The following is a 19,270-nucleotide window of genomic DNA, read 5'->3' as shown; positions in this document are numbered from 1 at the left end:
GTTGAGCCGTTGTCACATGGATCGACTCCACGAACCGTTGATCCACTAATCTAACGGTCAGTATACCCCTCTCCGTCTCTTTGTGGCAACCTCTCTCTCTCTCTTCGTGGCCACCCCTCTCTCTCTCTGTCGGTGGAGAGTGCCCACCCCTCTATTTATGTGCAATAACGAGTTTGCCACTTAATATAGTTTGGGATATAATATTGGTATTTTGAAACGGCCCAAAAGTGGTATAATTTTGGTATAAACATGAGGCATACATATTTGCGGATTTCGGTGAATGCATTATTTGTCACCCCTCTAACAGTTATAAACTATCTTTAGCTGTCATTTTCTTTTAGGGAATATAGTTTGGGATATAGTATTGGTATTTTGAAGCGGCCCAAAAGTGGTATAATTTTGGTATAAACATGAGGCATACATATTTGCGGATTTCGGTGAATGCATGATTTGTCACTCCTCTAACAGTTATCAACTATCTTTAGCTGTCCTTTTCTTTTAGGGAATATAGTTTCAGATATAGTATTGGTAATTTGAAGCGGCCAAAAAGTGGTATAATTTTGGTATAAACATGAGGCATACATATTTGCGGATTTCGGTGAATGCATTATTTGTCACCCCTCTAACAGTTATCAACTATTTTTAGCTGTCCTTTTCTTTTAGGGAATATAGTTTGGAATATAGTATTGGTATTTTGAAGCGGCTCAAAAGTGGTATAATTTTGGTATAAACATGAGGCATACATATTTGCGGATTTCGGTGAATGCATTATTTGTCACCCCTCTAACAGTTATCAACTATCTTTAGCTGTTAGTTTGGGATATAGTATTGGTATTTTGAAGCGGCCCAAAAGTGGTATAATTTTGGTATAAACATGAGGCATACATATTTGCGGATTTCGGTGAATGCATTATTTGTCACCCCTCTAACAGTTATCAACTATCTTTAGCTTTACTTTTCTTTTAGGGAATATAGTTGGTAATTTCGGTGAATGCACACACTAACTTTGAAAACAACTACAAGTACATGTAACTCAATAATGGATTTGTAACAAGGTATCCCTTGTAACAACTTCTAACGCCTAGTGAGCAAAGATAAGAATCCGATCGTAATTATACAACAAAAAAAAACAACCAGCCATCAGATTAGGTTGCTTCTTCAACTCGATCAGCTGCCTTAACTGCTTGTTCATTTTCTTCAGTTCTCCCTTCACCTCCACCAGTCCTGCATTGAGAGCATTAGGCATAATCGGAACGGCTCCTCTCTCCGCCGCATTCTCTACTGACAAGTCCCCCTCCCAAATTGCGCTCCCCAATAGCGCCAATTGATTCCTGCAACTGAAGCCTCTGAACGTACACATCGATCCACTCGAAATGCCTGCATTTTTTCAAGATCTGAAAACAACAACGTGAACCCTAAATCCCAAATTCGAGGGAATACCAAGAAAATCGCAAGAAAACAGAGAAATTGGAGCAAAATCTAACCTTATCCCCCTCTCTATATGGCAAGCTCTCGCATGCAACGAACTCACGTCCACGGTTGCTGTTCTCGTCCGTCTTACGGATCGACCGCTTCGGAGGCTCTCGGCGTGGGCGGTCGGGGCATCTTGTCAAAGGCACGGGTCCATACTGCGGCCATGAAGAACGGGAGGTCGAAGAGAAACTAGACATCACCCGTCTGCCGGAGAAGGGCTGCCGCTGGCGGAGAAGAAGAACAATGGGGCGCGGGAAAGAAAGGGGAAGCAATGGCACGGGCACGGGCGTGGGGCTGGCTCGGGCTCCCATTTTGCAACGGTCACCTGGGTAAGCTGTGGGTCCGGCGCGCTAACGTGGACAAGTTATGGGTCCCACGATGATCTGGATAAGTGGAGACGTGTCCACTGCGGGGCACCAACAGCGGCCCCACTTGCCAGCACCAACCAACGTCAACTAAACGGGAATCCACCGTCCGAGCTGCTTCTGCGGGTTACATATAAGGGCTTGGGGAAAACTGAGAAAAAACTAAGGAGCTGGGGAAAACTGAGTACAAGTAAGGACCCGAGGGCACGAAAATAGAAATCCCTTTATTTATTTATTTGTCGTGTCTACCTAATTTTTGTTAAGTTGGTCTAATTTCTTGAAGTGTAAACGGCTTTGTGGATGTTGGAAGACTATTAATCTAGTCTGCAGTAGTAGGCAACACGCCTTCTAGTCCATGTTCCTTTGAACTGAAATCCCTTTATTTCGCGTGTGTTCACTCGTGAGAAAAATGATGTTTCGGACACATCAGACGCGTTAAGGATACGAATTCGACCCATCATCGGACGCGGCCCGGTCCAATAACCGCTGACCAGCCCTCCCCGAGCCTCTTCCAAAACTTCTACGCGTCTCTGCTCCTCCTCGGCGACCAGATCGACGGCCACCGGACCCACATCGCTCTTCCCCTCGGCCACCGGCAGATCGACGCGGGCGGCGAACCTCACCGTCGGCGGCTCATCCTACTCGACGGTCATCCATGGTGAGCTCCTTCTCCTCCCATTCCTCTAGATCTCCTCCTTCCTTGCCCACCGTCGCCGCCTAACCACACACCTGGAGGTGATCTCCCCCCGAATCCCCAATTCCCCATCGTGAGGCCTAGATGCCCACTCTCTAGGAGACTGCATCGCAAGGGAGGCGCTGGGATTCCTCCTTGCGGCTGTGGTGCTCCGGCGCTGGGCTGTGCGCTCACGCTGGCACGGGGCCGGCCGGGCTAGACTGGGCAAGCGGCAGCGCCACCCCGGTAGGCCGGCCTGTCCTCCTCAACCCGGTCGCTATGGCGAAATTCAGGCAGCCTGATCCGCGTCCGTGGCGTGTAGAATAGGTGGAAACGGTTTTGAAACTGTTAATCCGCATAGTCGTATAAAGCACTGATTTTTGGACAACTGGAATTGAATTTCGCGTACGAAGTTTACACATGACATCTCTTATTTTGTTTGCCGGTATGGCTTACTGGTAATTTCGGCTGAATAGCATCATGCACATTGCTTCCCTTGGCTGATAATATCATGCTGGTAATTTCGGCTGATAACATCGGGATGGTAATTTCTGATATGTGTGATTGTACTGTAGTCTACCATGAAGGGACAGACCAGGAGGGAGAGGCCCAGAGCTCGCCCCCATGGCCTCACGCAACAGAAGAGGCAGGAGATAAAAGAAGCGTTTGATCTTTTCGACACGGATAATTCGGGTAATGGATCTGTTTGTTTGCCTATTCGCTTATTTCCGCGCGCTATTGCTTCCTTGAGCTGATAACTTTTATTAAACGTGCTGCATCGCAGGAACCATTGACGCCAAAGAGTTGAATGTAGCCATGAGGTAAGAATTTCGGTCATTGACATTCTAACACCATTTTCCTGTGTCAGCAATACTGACCCTGAAATTGTTGCTTTCAATTGTAGAGCCTTGGGATTTGAGATGACAGAAGAGGTACGATTCATCTACTTCATTAATTATTTTGTTTTTCATGTCCTCCACCTTATCAGGAGATATTGTAGTTGTCTTGCAACCTGTAGGACCATTGAAATTATCAAACATCTATTGGTGATAGACTGGCTAATTTGTTACTTCTTGAATTCATAATGCAATACTGACTGAACAGTCTAGAATGAGGGTAAAATTATGCTTGTGTGCTATTCTTAGTGATGTTGTGTACCTCCCAACATTTCCTTTTGGGTAATATCTTTTTCTGTCATCTGAAAAAGATGGTTATTGAGCCCTTCCATTAATACTAAATGGCTAGCCTACAATATATTGAGGAAGCCCCTCCTACTGACACACCACCCTGCTTTTGGATAATGCAGCAAATCAACCAGATGATTGCTGATGTAGACAAAGATGGCAGTGGATCAATAGATTATGAGGAGTTTGAGCACATGATGACTGCCAAGATTGGAGAGAGGGATACTAAAGAAGAGCTCACAAAAGCATTCCGGATTATTGACCAAGATAAAAATGTAAGAGTTCTCAGTCTTTCCTTCTTGTAAGCATGTTTCTCTCAGTAGGCACTTGGCCATTTTCTTCTTCCAGGTGCTTAATTGGTTGGCATTTATTTTACTTGTAGATGCATAATCAGTTAACCAAGTTAGTAAATAGGCAACTTAACTACTACTCAGTCATAATACAAGTCGTGTTAGAATCTTTTCCTGTCAAACATTTTCCATTTACTACCAGAATACTAAATGGTACTAGATCCGTGATGAAATATAATATTCAATGTATATTTCATTTCATTCATAGCAACATATTGTTCGTAGAAATTGACAGTCAAAATGTGCCCTTGGAAAACAGTGTTAAGTCTGAATGGCCTAGGTTGATGTCTTAAAGTACTGGATATCTCTTGGTGGCTTTGTCCAGAATGATAATTTGTTATTTTTTCTAAATAATTCCTATTGCAGTTCACAGTGTGAAGCAAACACAATACATATGTTAGAACTTCAGCAATGTTAACACCAACTGTCCTTTTGAAGAGTGTTACCATACTAACTTGAGTACATTGTGTGACTCTTGCAGGGGAAGATTTCCGATGTTGACATTCAGCGTATCGCCAAGGAGCTGGGTGAAAACTTCACCCTCCAAGAGATCCAAGAAATGGTACAGGAGGCAGATCAAAACGGTAAGCCCTTTTTCTCTCTATTTGCTGAGAGCTCTAATAGAACATCATATATCTGAACCTCATCCTGCTGGAGAACCAAGCGATTTAACATTGTTTCTGGCCCACCGCAGGTGACGGTGAGATAGACTTTGGTGAGTTTGCTAGGATGATGAAGAAGACCAGCTATGGTTACTAGACGGGGAATGCCATTTGCGTGTGTCTGATGGTTGTGTAGCTGTTCAATAACCACAGTGTGTGTTTGTCTAATGCACTTACTGATGTATGTATTTACTCCGAACGATCCTGTCGAACTTTGTACTTAACTATGCTGAGATGTTGTGTTCTTATGGTATCTGTCTGTACCATCCTCTACCCTGTGATGTGTTTTGCCAAGTTAAATAACCCGATGTATAGCATCTACCTGACATTTGGTGCAACTGCATTTAGCCATGCGAATTGAGTTGCTGCATGTTGTTTGACACTATCCATTTTGGTGAGTAAAAGTAGGCTATGGTGTAGCACCATCACACACCAACCGTGCCATCAGTTTGAGGTTTTTAGTCTGTGCGGGCAGGGATGTGCTGGTAGTTCAGTTAGCCGGTAGCTCAGGTCTGGACTCCAATGCCAACTAGCGAACGTCGTCGTTTGTGATTACAGGATCGTCTTATTCTATTCATAGGGGGCGTGTTCGGCTGGAATGCTGGTTCTCCCTTCCACTTGGGACGATTTACACAAAAATAACCCTTTTCTGAAACTATAGCACAAACTGACCCTCCGGCGAAACTATTTCACCCATCTAACCTTTTTGTGTGGCGCCGCTCGGAAGGGCGCCACACATCCACTTAAGTGTGGCGCCCGTGCCCGTCCCAGCCCGAGCCTCTTCTTTCTCCCCTCTTCTCTTTTCTCTGCTCGCCCGGAACCGCCGCCGCCGGCCGCCTCTCCTCCGTCCCCCCCACCAAATCCTCCACGGATTGGACAGCTGGCCGGCCAAATTCATCCCCATACAATCCTTAAGGTATTCCCCTTCGTTGCCCTTCGATTCATCCAAGATTTGGTCCGATTTAATTCGATTTAGACATGGAACCTAGAATGGAAATGTTGGTTGTTGGAATCTATATTGATGTGTATGTGTTGAAATTGATAGCCTCATTGTATGCATGTGTTTGAACCATAGATTTGTTGGAACCATAGATGTGAAATTTTTACACATACACATCAATATAGATATGGAAATTAATGTTGGTGGATTTGGATATGAACCATAGATATGGAAATTAATGTTGTTGGAATCTACATTGTAGCAAATGCATTCAAATGTGTTACATATGCCTAGTATTTGTGATGAAATAACTCATATTTGTTAGGAATGGCTCATAATATGGTGTTTTATCCCTAGATATGAATGAATATGTATGTATATGATGTATGTGTGATGGCTTAGTTGCATATATTATCATGTATGTGTGATGACTTATTTGGATATATTATCATAATATGATGTATTTGTGTAAACATGTAGGATGGTGTGGCTCCTAGATCAAGAGTATGACAGGGATCACCGGGCTTTTCATATGACGGAGAAGAGAAAGGATCTTCACCCTTTGAAGATTCGGTACCATGGTACAGTAGATATGCCGTATGACGAGAGGTACACGGAGTTCATCCAGCCCACCGGTCTTCTCTCGTTCATCATGCTTCTAAGCCGGGGGGGGGGGGCTGAACATGAACGCCGCGGCACTCACCGCCCTTGTCGACCGGTGGAGGCCGGAGACGCACACCTTCCACTTGAGGGCCGGCGAGATGACCCCTACTCTTCAGGATGTTTCCATGATCCTTGGACTTCCTATTCAGGGCGAGCCACTGTGTATGAACACACCTTCTGATGGGTGGTGCAGACAGATGGAGGACCTTATTGGCATGGCTCCTCCGGCGTCAGAAAATCCAAAGGAGAGAACAACTGCCGGCACACCTTTCGCTTGGATTAGGCTTAACTTTGGAGAATGCCCGGAAGGGGCCAACGAGGCCACTATCAGGACGTACACCCACGTGTACTTGTGGTACATGATATCGAGGACTCTCTTTGCTAACAGTGGTGGGAAGTTGGCCCATTGGTGTTGGCTCAAGGCGCTTACGGTGTTGGAGCACCGGTGGAGTTGGGGAACAGCGGCACTTGCCTACCTCTACCGGCAGGTGATGATTTGTTGTATGTACTATTCTTCTATAGTAGTGTGCCTACCTCTACCTCTAACCAAATGTCTTATTTTCGCAGTTGGATGAAGCTTGTCGCAGGACTGGGAGCGGCGGTATTGGTGGATGCTTGCTCCTACTTTCCGTATGGAGCTGGGACCGCCTATCAGTTGGGCGGCCCAGGGTACTCACAGAGAGACCATGGCCTCATTACCGGAACAACCTTGATCGGGAGCCGACTTGGGCATTTCTTTGGGACAATGTCTCGGAGATGACGAGCGATCCAAAGATCATGTACAGGCACTACACTAAGGAGTTGGATACTCTTACCGCTGAGCAGGTAACCGATTTTAATCCATCACTCTTTTGCAATGGGAGTTCATAAATTATACTGGCATGTTGTAAATTCTGAAATATTTGTATGCTGCAGGTGGATTGGGAGCCATATGGTACCTACTACCATATTGACGCGGGAATGGCTGACCTCAACCCCAAGTGCGTTGAGGAGGCGCGTTTCTGGCGTATGCGCTGCCCACTCATATGCATGTGGCTTGTTGAGTACCACCAGCCGCACAGAGTGATGAGACAGTTTGGGCTGTATCAGGAGTGCCCACCTCAGTGGCAAGACACGGACCAAGCGCTTCATAGGTAAACTTCTTGAATCATGCGATGGAAGCTTGTTGATTGAAGAGATAGAATCTAACTTCTTAATTCTTGCAGGCTTGATAGGCAGCGGCAGAGGAAGATCACAAATTGGCCTGTCCATCATAGAGGCCACGTCACAGTGTTCCAACACTGTTTGGAAGCGGTACGGAATGCTGGCCATGTGGAGATTGTGCCTCACGACTTAGCCGCTTTCAACAACTATCTCTAATGGTTTCATCAAAGCACGCGTATCGAGTAAGTCAAACCCACGTATGATGACCAGATCTTGGACGACCTCATCGAGTTCGATGAGGTTGCGCAAAGCCAGCACGACATCTATGCTCGCAAAGGAAGATCGACTTCTATTGCTTCCGAGCTGAACTTCGTGGTGATGTATTCTCTCGTTAGCTAGTACATCATCTACATTGGCATGTGATCGCTCAAATTGTGTATAATATGTTTGTCGCAGCGGTCTGAGATCCAAAAAACAGCTGAGGAGTGCGAGGTTGTTTGGGATCAGAGACATACAGATGAGAAGCCTATCGGACCGATGCGGCATTTCATTAAGGTATGGTCACCAACTTTCGATGTAAGCTATTGTGTTCGGGTGGCTTTGTAACCATGACTTCCACGACTCAGAACGCTGCACGAAAGATGCGGCGGTTAGCCAACTTGCTAGGTTGCCGCGACACCGAAATTGCGGCTACATCCTCTTCTGAAGATGCGGAGGTTTGGACTATTTTGTTACCACTCAAACATGTACTTACTAGTTTCAACTTTTTGTAATCTCATGTGTTCATGTTTCTGAAGATTCCTGACGACGACACAATCCTGAGTCAAGGCATTGTGAGTCAACGCAAGAAGCAAGCCGCACGGTCTGCATACCAGTTGAAGCCAAGGGGCAAGGCTCCAGCCCGATACACTCCGGAAGGTTATGTCAACCGAGGAAAGAAGGTTGTCATTGAGGAGGATGAGGCGCCGCCGTGGAGATCATCTTTTAGGAGGATGAGGAACGATGAGCCGTTATCTTCAGAGGAGGAGGAGGAGGAGCAGTAGCAGCAGGAGCAGGAGGAGCAGCAGCAACAAGAGCCACGGCAGCGGATGAAAAGGTTGGCCGTCCGAAAGCAGTCCGTGAGGAGGGGACGTCGCGGAGGATAGATGCATTTGCTATGTGTTGTTGTGAACTCTATGTCATTTCGAACCATGTCTATTGTTGCTACGTGTTGTTTGAACCTATGTGCTACGATGTGAGCTATGATGTGTGATATGTGTATGATATGTGTATGAAATTGCTATTAAAATTGCTATTGTTGTATTGAAAACTGTTGAAATGAGGTAGAAATTTTCATGGATTAGCAAAAGTTAGTGTCTGGCGCCGACGACATGGCACCGACGACACGGGCGCCACACAATGCAACTTATATATCGAAAACATCCAGGGGCTCTGGAAGTTTAGTTCTTAGCCGTTTTGGCGAGGCTATTTGTGTGGCGCCGGCGGCACTGGCGCCACACTTCACTGCGTGGCGCCCGTGACGTCGGCGCCACACATACAGCCTCGCCAAAACGGCTAAGTCCCAAGAGTATTGTCTTACAGTATGTTTTGGCCAATTATCAGTGCATGTGTGGCGTCGCTGGGAGCGGCGCCACACATCCTGCCACGTCGGATCGGCGCACAGCTCAGCGTCGACGGCGCCACGTCAGCTGGGTGAGTGGCGCCGCTGGCAGGGGCGTCACACTGTGAGGTGTGGCGCCGGCGTGAGGGGCGCCACACAAAAGGGTTAGATGGGTGAAATAGTTTCGCCGGAGGGTCAGTTTGTGCTATAGTTTCAGAAAAGGGTTATTTTTGTGTAAATCGCCTCCACTTGGCCAAAAATTGGTCGATTTGTTGGCAAGGTCTCGTATGGAAAACTGAATCACACGATATTTAAAGCGGCATAAAAGTTAACCCGCGAGAAAGGGTTGGTTCGGCTTTTTTTTTGGACAGCCGCTGGCGAGCGTAAATTGCAAATCAGCTGCACTCCTGCGCGGGGATACGCGGTGGACTGCAAACTTGCTCCGCGTTTAAGCGCGCAAAGTAGCCTCAGCGCCCGCCATAGTTGGTCACCACCTAGCAAAAACGAAATCCTCTAAGACAAGATTGCGGCTATCTAAATCTGCGATGGTGGCGGCGATCTAGATTTGCGACCAAGATCTCCTCTGTCTCCATCAACCTCTTCGTCGCGCTGTCCATCTGATGTGAGAGTGCCCGATCTCCTGGAACGGCGACCCGTCCCGGCCTCCATCACACTAGTAGGGAAAGGCTCTTCAGTGGCGCACAAAAAATGGCATTCTTTGGCGCATGGGCAGTGTGCCACAGAATCTACACCATTAAAATGGTAATTCTGTGACGCACAAGCCCACGCACCATAGAAACTATGTTTTAGTGGCGCATGGGTATGTGATGCGCAACAAAAATAGGTGCGCCACAAAATTATTTATAGGTGCGCCACAGAATTAGTGACATGTATATACGATTTTTATACTGCCCATTGTACAAATACATGTTTTATACAACAATTATACAAGTATAATATAAACATTAATACATTTGACATGGTATATGAAAATAGACACATTACTATGTCATCACATTACTTAGAGCCCGAGATACATATAGTGCCAAGTGTCAAATTTTTACACAAGTTCTAATTGATACAAAGTTCATCATCTCTAGTTACAAATAGAAGAGAGCTCCAGTCACTATGATCATCATCGCATCATCGCGATGAAAGTGGTCTTCAACCGGTTCCTCCTCCGCTCCCTCCTCTTTCCCGCTAGGCTCGCTTGCACCACCCCCGAGTGTAGTGACCAAACATTTTAATTATCAGCACTAAAATGGAAGAAGGACCAAAGTAAGCAAAAAATCCCAACTCAAATACGAGCCAAGTAGTATCAACTAGATAACATGCCTCATAATTTGTTGGTCGAAACAAATATTAACATTCAGGGACGTACAGTGTAATCGAGACCAGGTAGGATGCACAAGAGATTGATATTTGTGCCATCACACCAGACTCACTTGCACCGCCCCCGAGTGTAGTGACCAAACATTTTAACCATCGACACTAAAATGGAAGAAAGACCAAAATAAATGAAGAATGCCAACTCAAATACGAGCCAAGTAGTATCAACTAAATAGCATGCCTCATACTTTGTTGGTCGAAATAAATATTAACATTCAGGGATGGAGTCAGCGAAGCCAAGTAGGATGCATAAGAGATTGATATTTGTGCCATCACACCAGGTTCACTGGCTCCACCCCAGAGTGTACGGGTGACCCAACATTCTAATCATCGGCGAACTCATATACGAGTCAAGTAGTATCAGCTAGATAGCATGCCGCATACTTTGTTGGTCTAAACAAATATTAACATTCAGGGACGGCATCATCGGCGAGGCCAGGTAGGATGCATAAGAGATTGATATTTGTGCCATCACACCAGGCTCACTCGCGCCGCCCCCTAGTGTAGTGACCAAACATTATAATCATCGGCACTCTAAAAGACCGAAGTAAATGGAATGACAAGGCCTCATATAATGACACACACACGGAGCAAAATGAGAATAGCAAGACCAAATCAAATGCACAAGAAATTTGCATGGACATATGAAATGGTCTTACGCTATCATTTTGCCATTAGATGGTGGTAATCATCGGCCAATGCAATTAATTAAAAAGTGCCAACACAAATAGGAGATAACTAGTATGATCTAAATGGCATGCCTCATACATTGTTGGTCGAAACAAATATTAACATTCCGGACGGTGTTAGCGAGGCCAGGTAGGATGCACAAGAGGTTGATATTTGTGCCATCACACCAGTCTCGCTAGCACCGCCTCGGAGTGTAGTGACCAAACATTTTAATCATCGGCACTTTCAGAAAAATAACAAAATAAACGAAGAAGGCCAACACAAATAAGAGCCAACTAGGATCAATTAAATAAATGCCTCATACATTGTTGGTCGAAAGTGCATATGTTAACCTTGGAGATAAGTGTCAAAATGAACACATTCGATCATTTTCTAGAACTTAGGAACCTGATTTTTGAAACTTGTGTAGTGTCATGCATATGATATGACACTGGTCATGTTATTATTTTCATAGTACATTTTAAGCTAGAGGTAGTATCATACATGAATGTATAAATTAGTTTGTAGATACATTGTACCTTGAAAAGTGTGATGTCATGGTCATATAGCTAGTTACCACAACATAACCATCTTTCTCTTTATTGAATGTCATGTCATATCATCAAAATATTGAATTAGTAAGTTATATAGTTGCATGTTACTATTTTAGTTACTCTTAATATCAGTAGTCTCATAGATAAGACAATGAACAAAATTTCACCGCTCCAACAAATGTGGCCATTGCTTTGGCATCTATATTTGGCGTCACGCATGCACTGCCACCTACGAGGTGACTCTTTTCCCAAGCTGCGAAAACTGCCAACAAAAACATGGGTAAAGAGAGATTCCATGTCTTTTGCAGGAAATCAACGTCAACCATACTCCAAAGTGCGTGTCCTAGTGAATAGAGCCATCCTGTGTGTGGCCAACCCCAATATATGATTACGGATGACGACTCTTGATGAGATGGCAGCCATATATATATAATCCCACTACTAAGTCCACAAGTGCTCCATGTGTGTCGATACATCATATACACGGTTTTTTCAGCTCCTGTGGAAAACACCTTGACATTATATTGAATATATCATACGACAGCTGTATCATGCATATGCATATGATACTACCACTAGTGAAGACATACTCTTCAGTCTCGGCCCGTAAGAGACTTACATGCGGGACTAAAGGTCTAATCTTTAATCCTGGCCCGATTACCAGCCGGGACCAAAGGCCATCCACGTGGGCGCCGCGGAGCGCGCTGTAATGTCCCAGGTTTAGAGACGATCGAGGGGTAGAATTTAGAAAGGGATGTGCATTGCATTGCAAATTCTGAGGAAATTTCGCGCTTTTAAACAAAAACTGCATCGAAGGGGGGCAAGTTTCTCTCTCGACACCTTACGAGGTTAGGGTTTCGAGAGTGCGACAAACTTGCATCTCACCTAACTAGATTAGGGTTTTGAGATGAGAGGGGAGAGTTTGAATCACCAATTTAAGTTGCATGATTGAATTCTAAGTTAAGATGTATGATTAAGTTCAAACCAAAATTTGAATTTGAATTTCAAATTCAAACATCAAGTTAAGACCTCATAATTCAAACTTGAGATGATTCAATAAACAATTTTAAGTAATTAAGAATAATAAATAATACACATAATAAATAAAGCTCATTAGAGAAAACCTTGAGCTTTATTGATCATCACACAATTTACATTGTCTTTACAATATTCATAATTAAAAATAAATAATAATACAACATATTACAAGAATTGCCTTGATAGAAGAAGAAAAGGAAAATTACAAGTAAATAAAATTTATCCTAAACTACAATATGATCTTGAACTTGGTGATCTTCATGTCCATTTGATCAATTTCTTGATCCCTGCACACAAACAAAACAAACACAAAGAAAATAAAACAAGCATCATGCCAAGTGGCATTGCCACTTGGCAGGTTAGCAAAGAATGAAAATTTAGAAGATATGATCAACTCTGCCGAGCTGATCCATCCACAGCCAAGGACCAAGCCAGATACCAGGTATCTGCACACACACACAGCCAGACTGCTCACCAAGCAGTGTGCATGCAGCACAACACACACACACAGGTCTGTGTCACCAACAGAGTTTAAGCCTTGCTGTCGACCAGGGAAACAAAGGCCAATCATATAAAAGCCTCCTCAACAGTGAACCCTAGCTCAGTCATCGACCAAGCAGCTGGGTAAGTCACCAGGCACCAAGAACAGCCAAGAACATCAAGAACAGATGAACAACTAGAGCTGTTCCATCTATTTCCAAGCTCACCACTGAACCAAACCAAGATTCACAAGCTTGCAAGGAGGAGAAGGGCAGGCAAACCAAAACCACCAGAAGCAATCCTCTACACCAACAAACCATTCTAGGAGCTGGAGTGAGGTATACACACTATCATGAACAAACCTGATGGTTTTGTTCATAGATTGCACATGCATGAGCACAAGCACACAAAAGGGTGGGGTAACCCTGTTTTGATCATCACTTGGTCATAAACCAAGTGTAACCTGGTATAAATGGCAAAGCCCAGGGATCAATCAAGCCCATGACCATGGTTATGCCAACCAGTATAGTGGTAGCATCTTCCGGATGGAAACAGGAAAGAAAACCATCCCGAAACTTACCCAAGTATAACCGAATCAACACTAGCCCATTTGAAAACCATCAGAAATGCAGAGATAATTGATCTACTGCAAGTATTTGTCAACACCAAAAGCTCTGGCAACCAAAGTTGGTCAGGCCAGAAAGTAGCTGTCCATACAACTCAAGCCAACAGGTGTGGGAGCTTCCTGAAGAGCCAGGATGGACTGTTGAGGCCACCTCAACCACAAAACCAACAATACTGAAAGAATATCATCACCCTGTTGGGTTCAAAAGGAGGGCTAGGGTACACAACCAGTGTTGGCATCCATCTAGCCCTACCAAAATCAATGAAATGATCATAACTGCAGAGCGAGTTCACATCAATTATCCATGTGATCAAGTCAAACTAGACGAGATAATTGAAATACACAAGCAACTCCGTAGTACGAGACACTTGCTAATGATCTAGACAATCACTGCAAGCAACAGCAGGTGCTGGGGTAAGCAAGAGCATGCACCAGCACAGGCTTGAGTGTCACACATGTCTAGTCAGAGCATCAGTAAAACACAAGCCATAGGCTAGCAGCAAGTCATCAAGTACTGGTGATCATATGATCATCAGTGCTTGCCTTAGCATACAAAAGCTTGACAGGGGCAAGCCTGACATCAATTCATGAATCACATAAATGAAGTAGCCACAGTTAATCAACAGATGCTTCACAAATATTTACATAAATAATTTATGATTGTATCTAGAAGCATACACGAATACACTTAAGCAATTGGCAAGAATAAGCATCACTCAGAAGCACTGGCACTTGCATAACTGCAAGGATTCTACACATGAATCAAGCCAGGGGCAAGTACAGGTTATTACAGGAAGGGCAGAGCACCAGTAGCAAGTTCTGGACCAACCTAGCATGGCAATAGCATCATAGGATGCTCATGAGCAAGTGCTCATGAGTCACAGCAGCACAGGAGGAGAGCACACATGCTTAGCTCAAGGAGAGGAGAGTACCGACGATAAGCACAACAATGGAGCTAAGGCATGGCAAGTAGAGCGATAGCGGCAGCCTAGCAGGTTTACTGACCCACACCAGCACAACAACACATGAACGAGGCTAGAAAGGCACAACAACGAGCAGCCATCGGAGCGAGTAGCGGCAACACGGCATGGCCTTCACATGAGAAGATCAGCCGTAGCTCGGCAAGGAGGCGAACGAGAGGAAGAAGGAGGAGAGGAGTACTTACAGGTGAAGCGGATGGAGGCACGGCCATGGCGGCACGGCGGCACACGCCGGGCGAACGGCGGCGCCGAGGCCAAGCCGAGCCAGGCCACCACCTCGCCGCAACGCCAGCGTCACCACGGCGGCGCCATAGCGCCAGGGCCGCCGGTGAACGGCGGATCCTCACGGATCCATGCGGTCGAGATGCAGTAAGGTTGGGGGCAAGCAGGAATGGCGGCGAAAGCCAGATCGACGCGGACCAGACGGTGCGCCGTCGAGCGGTGATTCTTTTGCGACCAACCGCGCCGCCGGAGCTGGTCGGAGACGGCCGGATTAATTCGGCGACGACGAGGCGACCACGGCGTCGCGAGAGAGAGAGGAGAGGCAGGGTTTCGCGAGGAAGAGGAGGAAGGGGTCAGTGCGACCGACCGAGCCCAAGTGTGGCTCGGGTTAGGGTTAACCGTTGGGCCACCCTGACAGGTGGGGCCCCGGGGCAATTTTGCCATTTCACAATTCAATTAAAATGCATAAACTTTGGAAAAGCACAATAAATATTTAATCACTCTAAAAAATAATTAAAAATATGAAAAATGATCAGCATAAAACTCTCTACATGAATAAAATATAAAAAGGAATTTTTGAAGACAATCAAGAATAAGTCTTAATTGGATGATCTAAATAATCATTTAAATCACACATATTATTTTCAATAATAAAAATAAGTCCATTAATGCTTTTGGACTATAAAAACACCTTGACAACATTTCAAGGTTGTATTTTAACCTAAACAGAGTATCCCTAAATTGTTCTTAGTATGAACCTTCTACATAAAATAATAAAACAATGGAAAAAGGGGGAAACAACCCTAAAAGCTGAATCATGCATAATTGCTTCTTTAACCATTGCCCTTATCGGACAATGATGCTATTTTTCAGCAGCAGAGGACAAGGGTCAGTCCACACCATCCAAGCTGCAACACTTTGCGGTGTTCGAGCAAGTTCATCGCTTGCTCATGTCATTTGAGTATTTTTACCAAATTACTTGCAAAGTACTATGTTTATCACTATTGCATAAAAAGCAAAACCACTATTTTCATAACTATGAATATGACTATGTGGTGGGCAATGGAACCATGGATTGTGTTGATATGGTGGAGGTTCCATTGCAAGGGTTTATATCCATCTAGGATTAAACAACAAATGTCGTCCAGTTGATTCTTGTGCTCAGTAATACCCGTGTTAACCATAAGATCCGGAATGGGACGGTATAGTCAATTGTGTTTCCACCTCTTGTACATCAACGGACGCGCTTTACCGTAGACACTTGTTATCCAAAGGTGCATTTGGTGGCTGGGGAAGCCTAAAGTCCCCACGGCATTGTCCGTAGACACTTGTATCCCGAGGAGCATTTGGTGGCTGGGGAAGCCTAAAGTCCCCACGGTATTGCGGTCTATGATGGGTTGCACCTACGGCGTAGGAATGTATGGTAGAGCCCTGCATTGTCGTCGTGGTCGGGGTCCACCGTGAAATATATGGGAATAATGGGACCGGCGTGGACCCAGGGTCGGGGTATGCAACAACGGGTGGGTGTGCGAGGTAGCGGAGGAACATGATTGACTATGACCTTATACCGGGCCTCACACCAAAGGAAGTGTGGACGGGAAAGTTGCCCGGTTGGCACCAAGGTTAAGATCTCTTATGGGTAAAGCAACACACCTCTGCAGAGTGTAACGAATTGTGACCAGTCACTCCTTGTTCCGGGATTTGGAACTGCGAACGCTGCCGGAAAGGAACTCCATGAAGTTCTAGTCAACCGGTGAAGGCTGACGGACATAGTTCTTCTGAATAAAAACAACCTTTTGAAGAAATGGTTATCAAAATCTGCATGGTATCAGACTTTCTGGTCTGGTGCCGTAGTTAGTGCATTAAACACCTCTTTCCTAATATGAACTTGTTGAGTACGCTCGTACTCATACCACTCTTAAATCCCCTGCTTGACCGTCCGAACCATCCGGAGGAGGACAACGACAACCCTCGAAGGAGCCGACATCATCGGCTATGAGGAACCGAGACCTCTCCGGAGGTATCGAAGGCGTAGACTACCTCATAGTCTACGGAACCGGGGAGGCTTCGGGAGGAGACCAAGTCTAGAGGAATAGAGTAGTAGTAGTAGCCGAGCAGACACGAACTCTTAATACTTAGCTGCTCGAGAGAATAAATGATTAGTCTCGTGAAACTCTTATATTGTAAGTTAAGTTGGGTTCGCCTCGAACCCAGGAGTAAACCTCTTAGGACCCAAGAGGAGCTCCAAGATGATATGTATATATGGTTTGTAATAATGTATGAATGAGTTATGGACCTGCTATGTTCTGTTGTACTACTCTGAGGGATGTAATATTTGCGGATTGGTACTTCGCGAATGTTATATCAACGACTGGCATACTACAACATGCAGTGGTATGCTGGGTCACCACAAATTGGTATCAGAGCAAAAGCTTTGACCTTAGGTTGGAACCTAGTAAATGGGACGAAAACGTTAGGAGTCAAATAGGACTAGTAAAGAATTCTCTAAAAATATGGTGTATATTCAATTGAGAATACAACAATCATATCTTTTAGTGCGATAATTCTTTATTATCTCTATTATGATGTATTATTACTAATCTTATATTCTTTCTATTTCTACAGCCAACAATGGCAAGTTCACGTCCGGGACGAAACGTGAAAGTGGTGGATTCCACACTGAGTGAATATGAAGGAGGACTCGCAGATATTCTCCGTGCCATGTTATTTGAATTTGGGTGTGATCCCCAGATTCAAGTAAAGAAATACATGTACTATGATGGTACTGTATTGGCGAAATGTAGAGTAGGGCTACGACTTCCCGAATCTTTGGGACTGAGCGTAGTTATGCCAGCAGGAGAAGCCAGAACCATCAACACCGCCTACCATATAGCTGTTATGAGAGCCATAACCGATATCCGGGAGCATAAGACGAAAGAGCTTATGGGCTCCGAATTCACCCACATTCCTCACATGGAGGAAGAGGATGATCCCATGCTGAACCATTTTAAATACGCCAAACACAAACCAGCTGAAGCTGCAAAATACATGGACAATAGCCGTCACTTACTATCATTGTTATTTCAGTTGAACCGTCATTTGACGGGAGCAATTGATACAATGCTAGAAGAGTTCACCGAGCCCAAGGAGGAGACAAAAGGAAAGGAACCCATGGAGGGAGTGGTGCATACACCAGTTTACTCAGCTGGTGATTACATTAGCATTGACCATCCAGAACAGCAAACCACACCTATTACTCCTAGGTATTTTCCTAATAACTCCTATGGAGGTTATGAAGGTGGCGAGGAATCCGGAAACCATCAGCGTTCCGTGACTCCTATAGAAAACTCAACAGGTTGGCGTTGGGGATCAGATACTGGAAACCCTAGTGATTCGGTTAGGAACAATCCTGAGATGAATGATGACACCACAACCCAGTTTCAGGAAGATCAGTATCGTAGAGGAGATATTCAGGGGTATCCGATGCTGATTGAGTCTGATACTGAAGGTGGAAATACCTTTGGCGGAGTCACCGGGGAGTACACCCGATGGGTGGACTATGATGCACTGAATGACCAGTTTATGAACACAGATTTTACCCTCGGAACATCATCCGATTCCGACTACAAGCCTACGGGAAGACCCTATGTTCCAGATTGTGTCAGGAGGACTTCACGTTCGACCGGATGGAAGCCTGGGATGTACCGGGAGTGAAGCACGACTAGAGACCACCTTGGGAGGCGAGACTACAATACAGTCGTACCACATGTATTGTAGTATGTAATATTTGTATAAATTTGTACGTATACTTTAATAAGTGAGTTTTCATACTCACATCGCTACTGAGTATTGTAATAAGACCACTTATGTATGTATATACAGGGTATATGTTTTGTATGATTTGCATTTGCTTCTTGATTTCCATTGCGTGACTAGTTCTGTGCACAAAGTTGAGCTCAGAAAACTTGCGCATGGAGTAATTATGAGTACCACTTTGTGTTGCAGAATTAGGGGGATATGTCGGGAGCGCCGAGTGAGGAGAGTGAAGAGCAGCGCATCGAGCGCGAGGCCAGACAGAAGGCTGAGGCTGATGAAGCAGCCAGGACTCAGTTTCCACCACCACCACCACCCATGACGCATCAGAACTTTGTCCAGTACATGAAGATGATGGAAGAAAGACAACGTGTGACGTTGGAGCAGCAGAATAGATTCTTCCAGGAGCTGCTGCAACAGAACAGAGTTGAGAGACCTGAGAATCAG

General features: G+C 45.0%; 1 protein-coding gene across 1 annotated transcript; it reads left to right on the top strand.

Annotated features, from left to right (window-relative positions):
- The first annotated feature begins 2,363 nt into the window (after positions 1-2,363).
- On the top strand, positions 2,364-4,924 carry LOC124675729 (probable calcium-binding protein CML13). The gene is made up of 7 exons (XM_047211805.1): positions 2,364-2,496; positions 3,087-3,204; positions 3,296-3,332; positions 3,416-3,443; positions 3,818-3,970; positions 4,527-4,629; positions 4,740-4,924. Exons 1-7 carry the CDS (start codon positions 2,494-2,496, stop codon positions 4,802-4,804), a joined length of 507 nt encoding a protein of 168 aa, XP_047067761.1. The 5' UTR covers positions 2,364-2,493; the 3' UTR covers positions 4,805-4,924.
- The last annotated feature ends 14,346 nt before the right edge of the window (positions 4,925-19,270 follow it).

Source organism: Lolium rigidum, chromosome 7 (assembly GCF_022539505.1).
Source record: "Lolium rigidum isolate FL_2022 chromosome 7, APGP_CSIRO_Lrig_0.1, whole genome shotgun sequence".
In the NCBI taxonomy this organism is placed as follows: domain Eukaryota; kingdom Viridiplantae; phylum Streptophyta; class Magnoliopsida; order Poales; family Poaceae; genus Lolium; species Lolium rigidum.
This window is presented reverse-complemented; position numbering and strand designations above follow the sequence as displayed.

Bases quoted from the DNA above. Each gene is read 5' to 3' on its own strand.
- LOC124675729 (XM_047211805.1), top strand. The intron at 3,333-3,415 runs GTAAGAATTTCG...TTTCAATTGTAG, and splicing joins GAGTTGAATGTAGCCATGAG to AGCCTTGGGATTTGAGATGA. The intron at 3,444-3,817 runs GTACGATTCATC...TGGATAATGCAG, and splicing joins GATTTGAGATGACAGAAGAG to CAAATCAACCAGATGATTGC.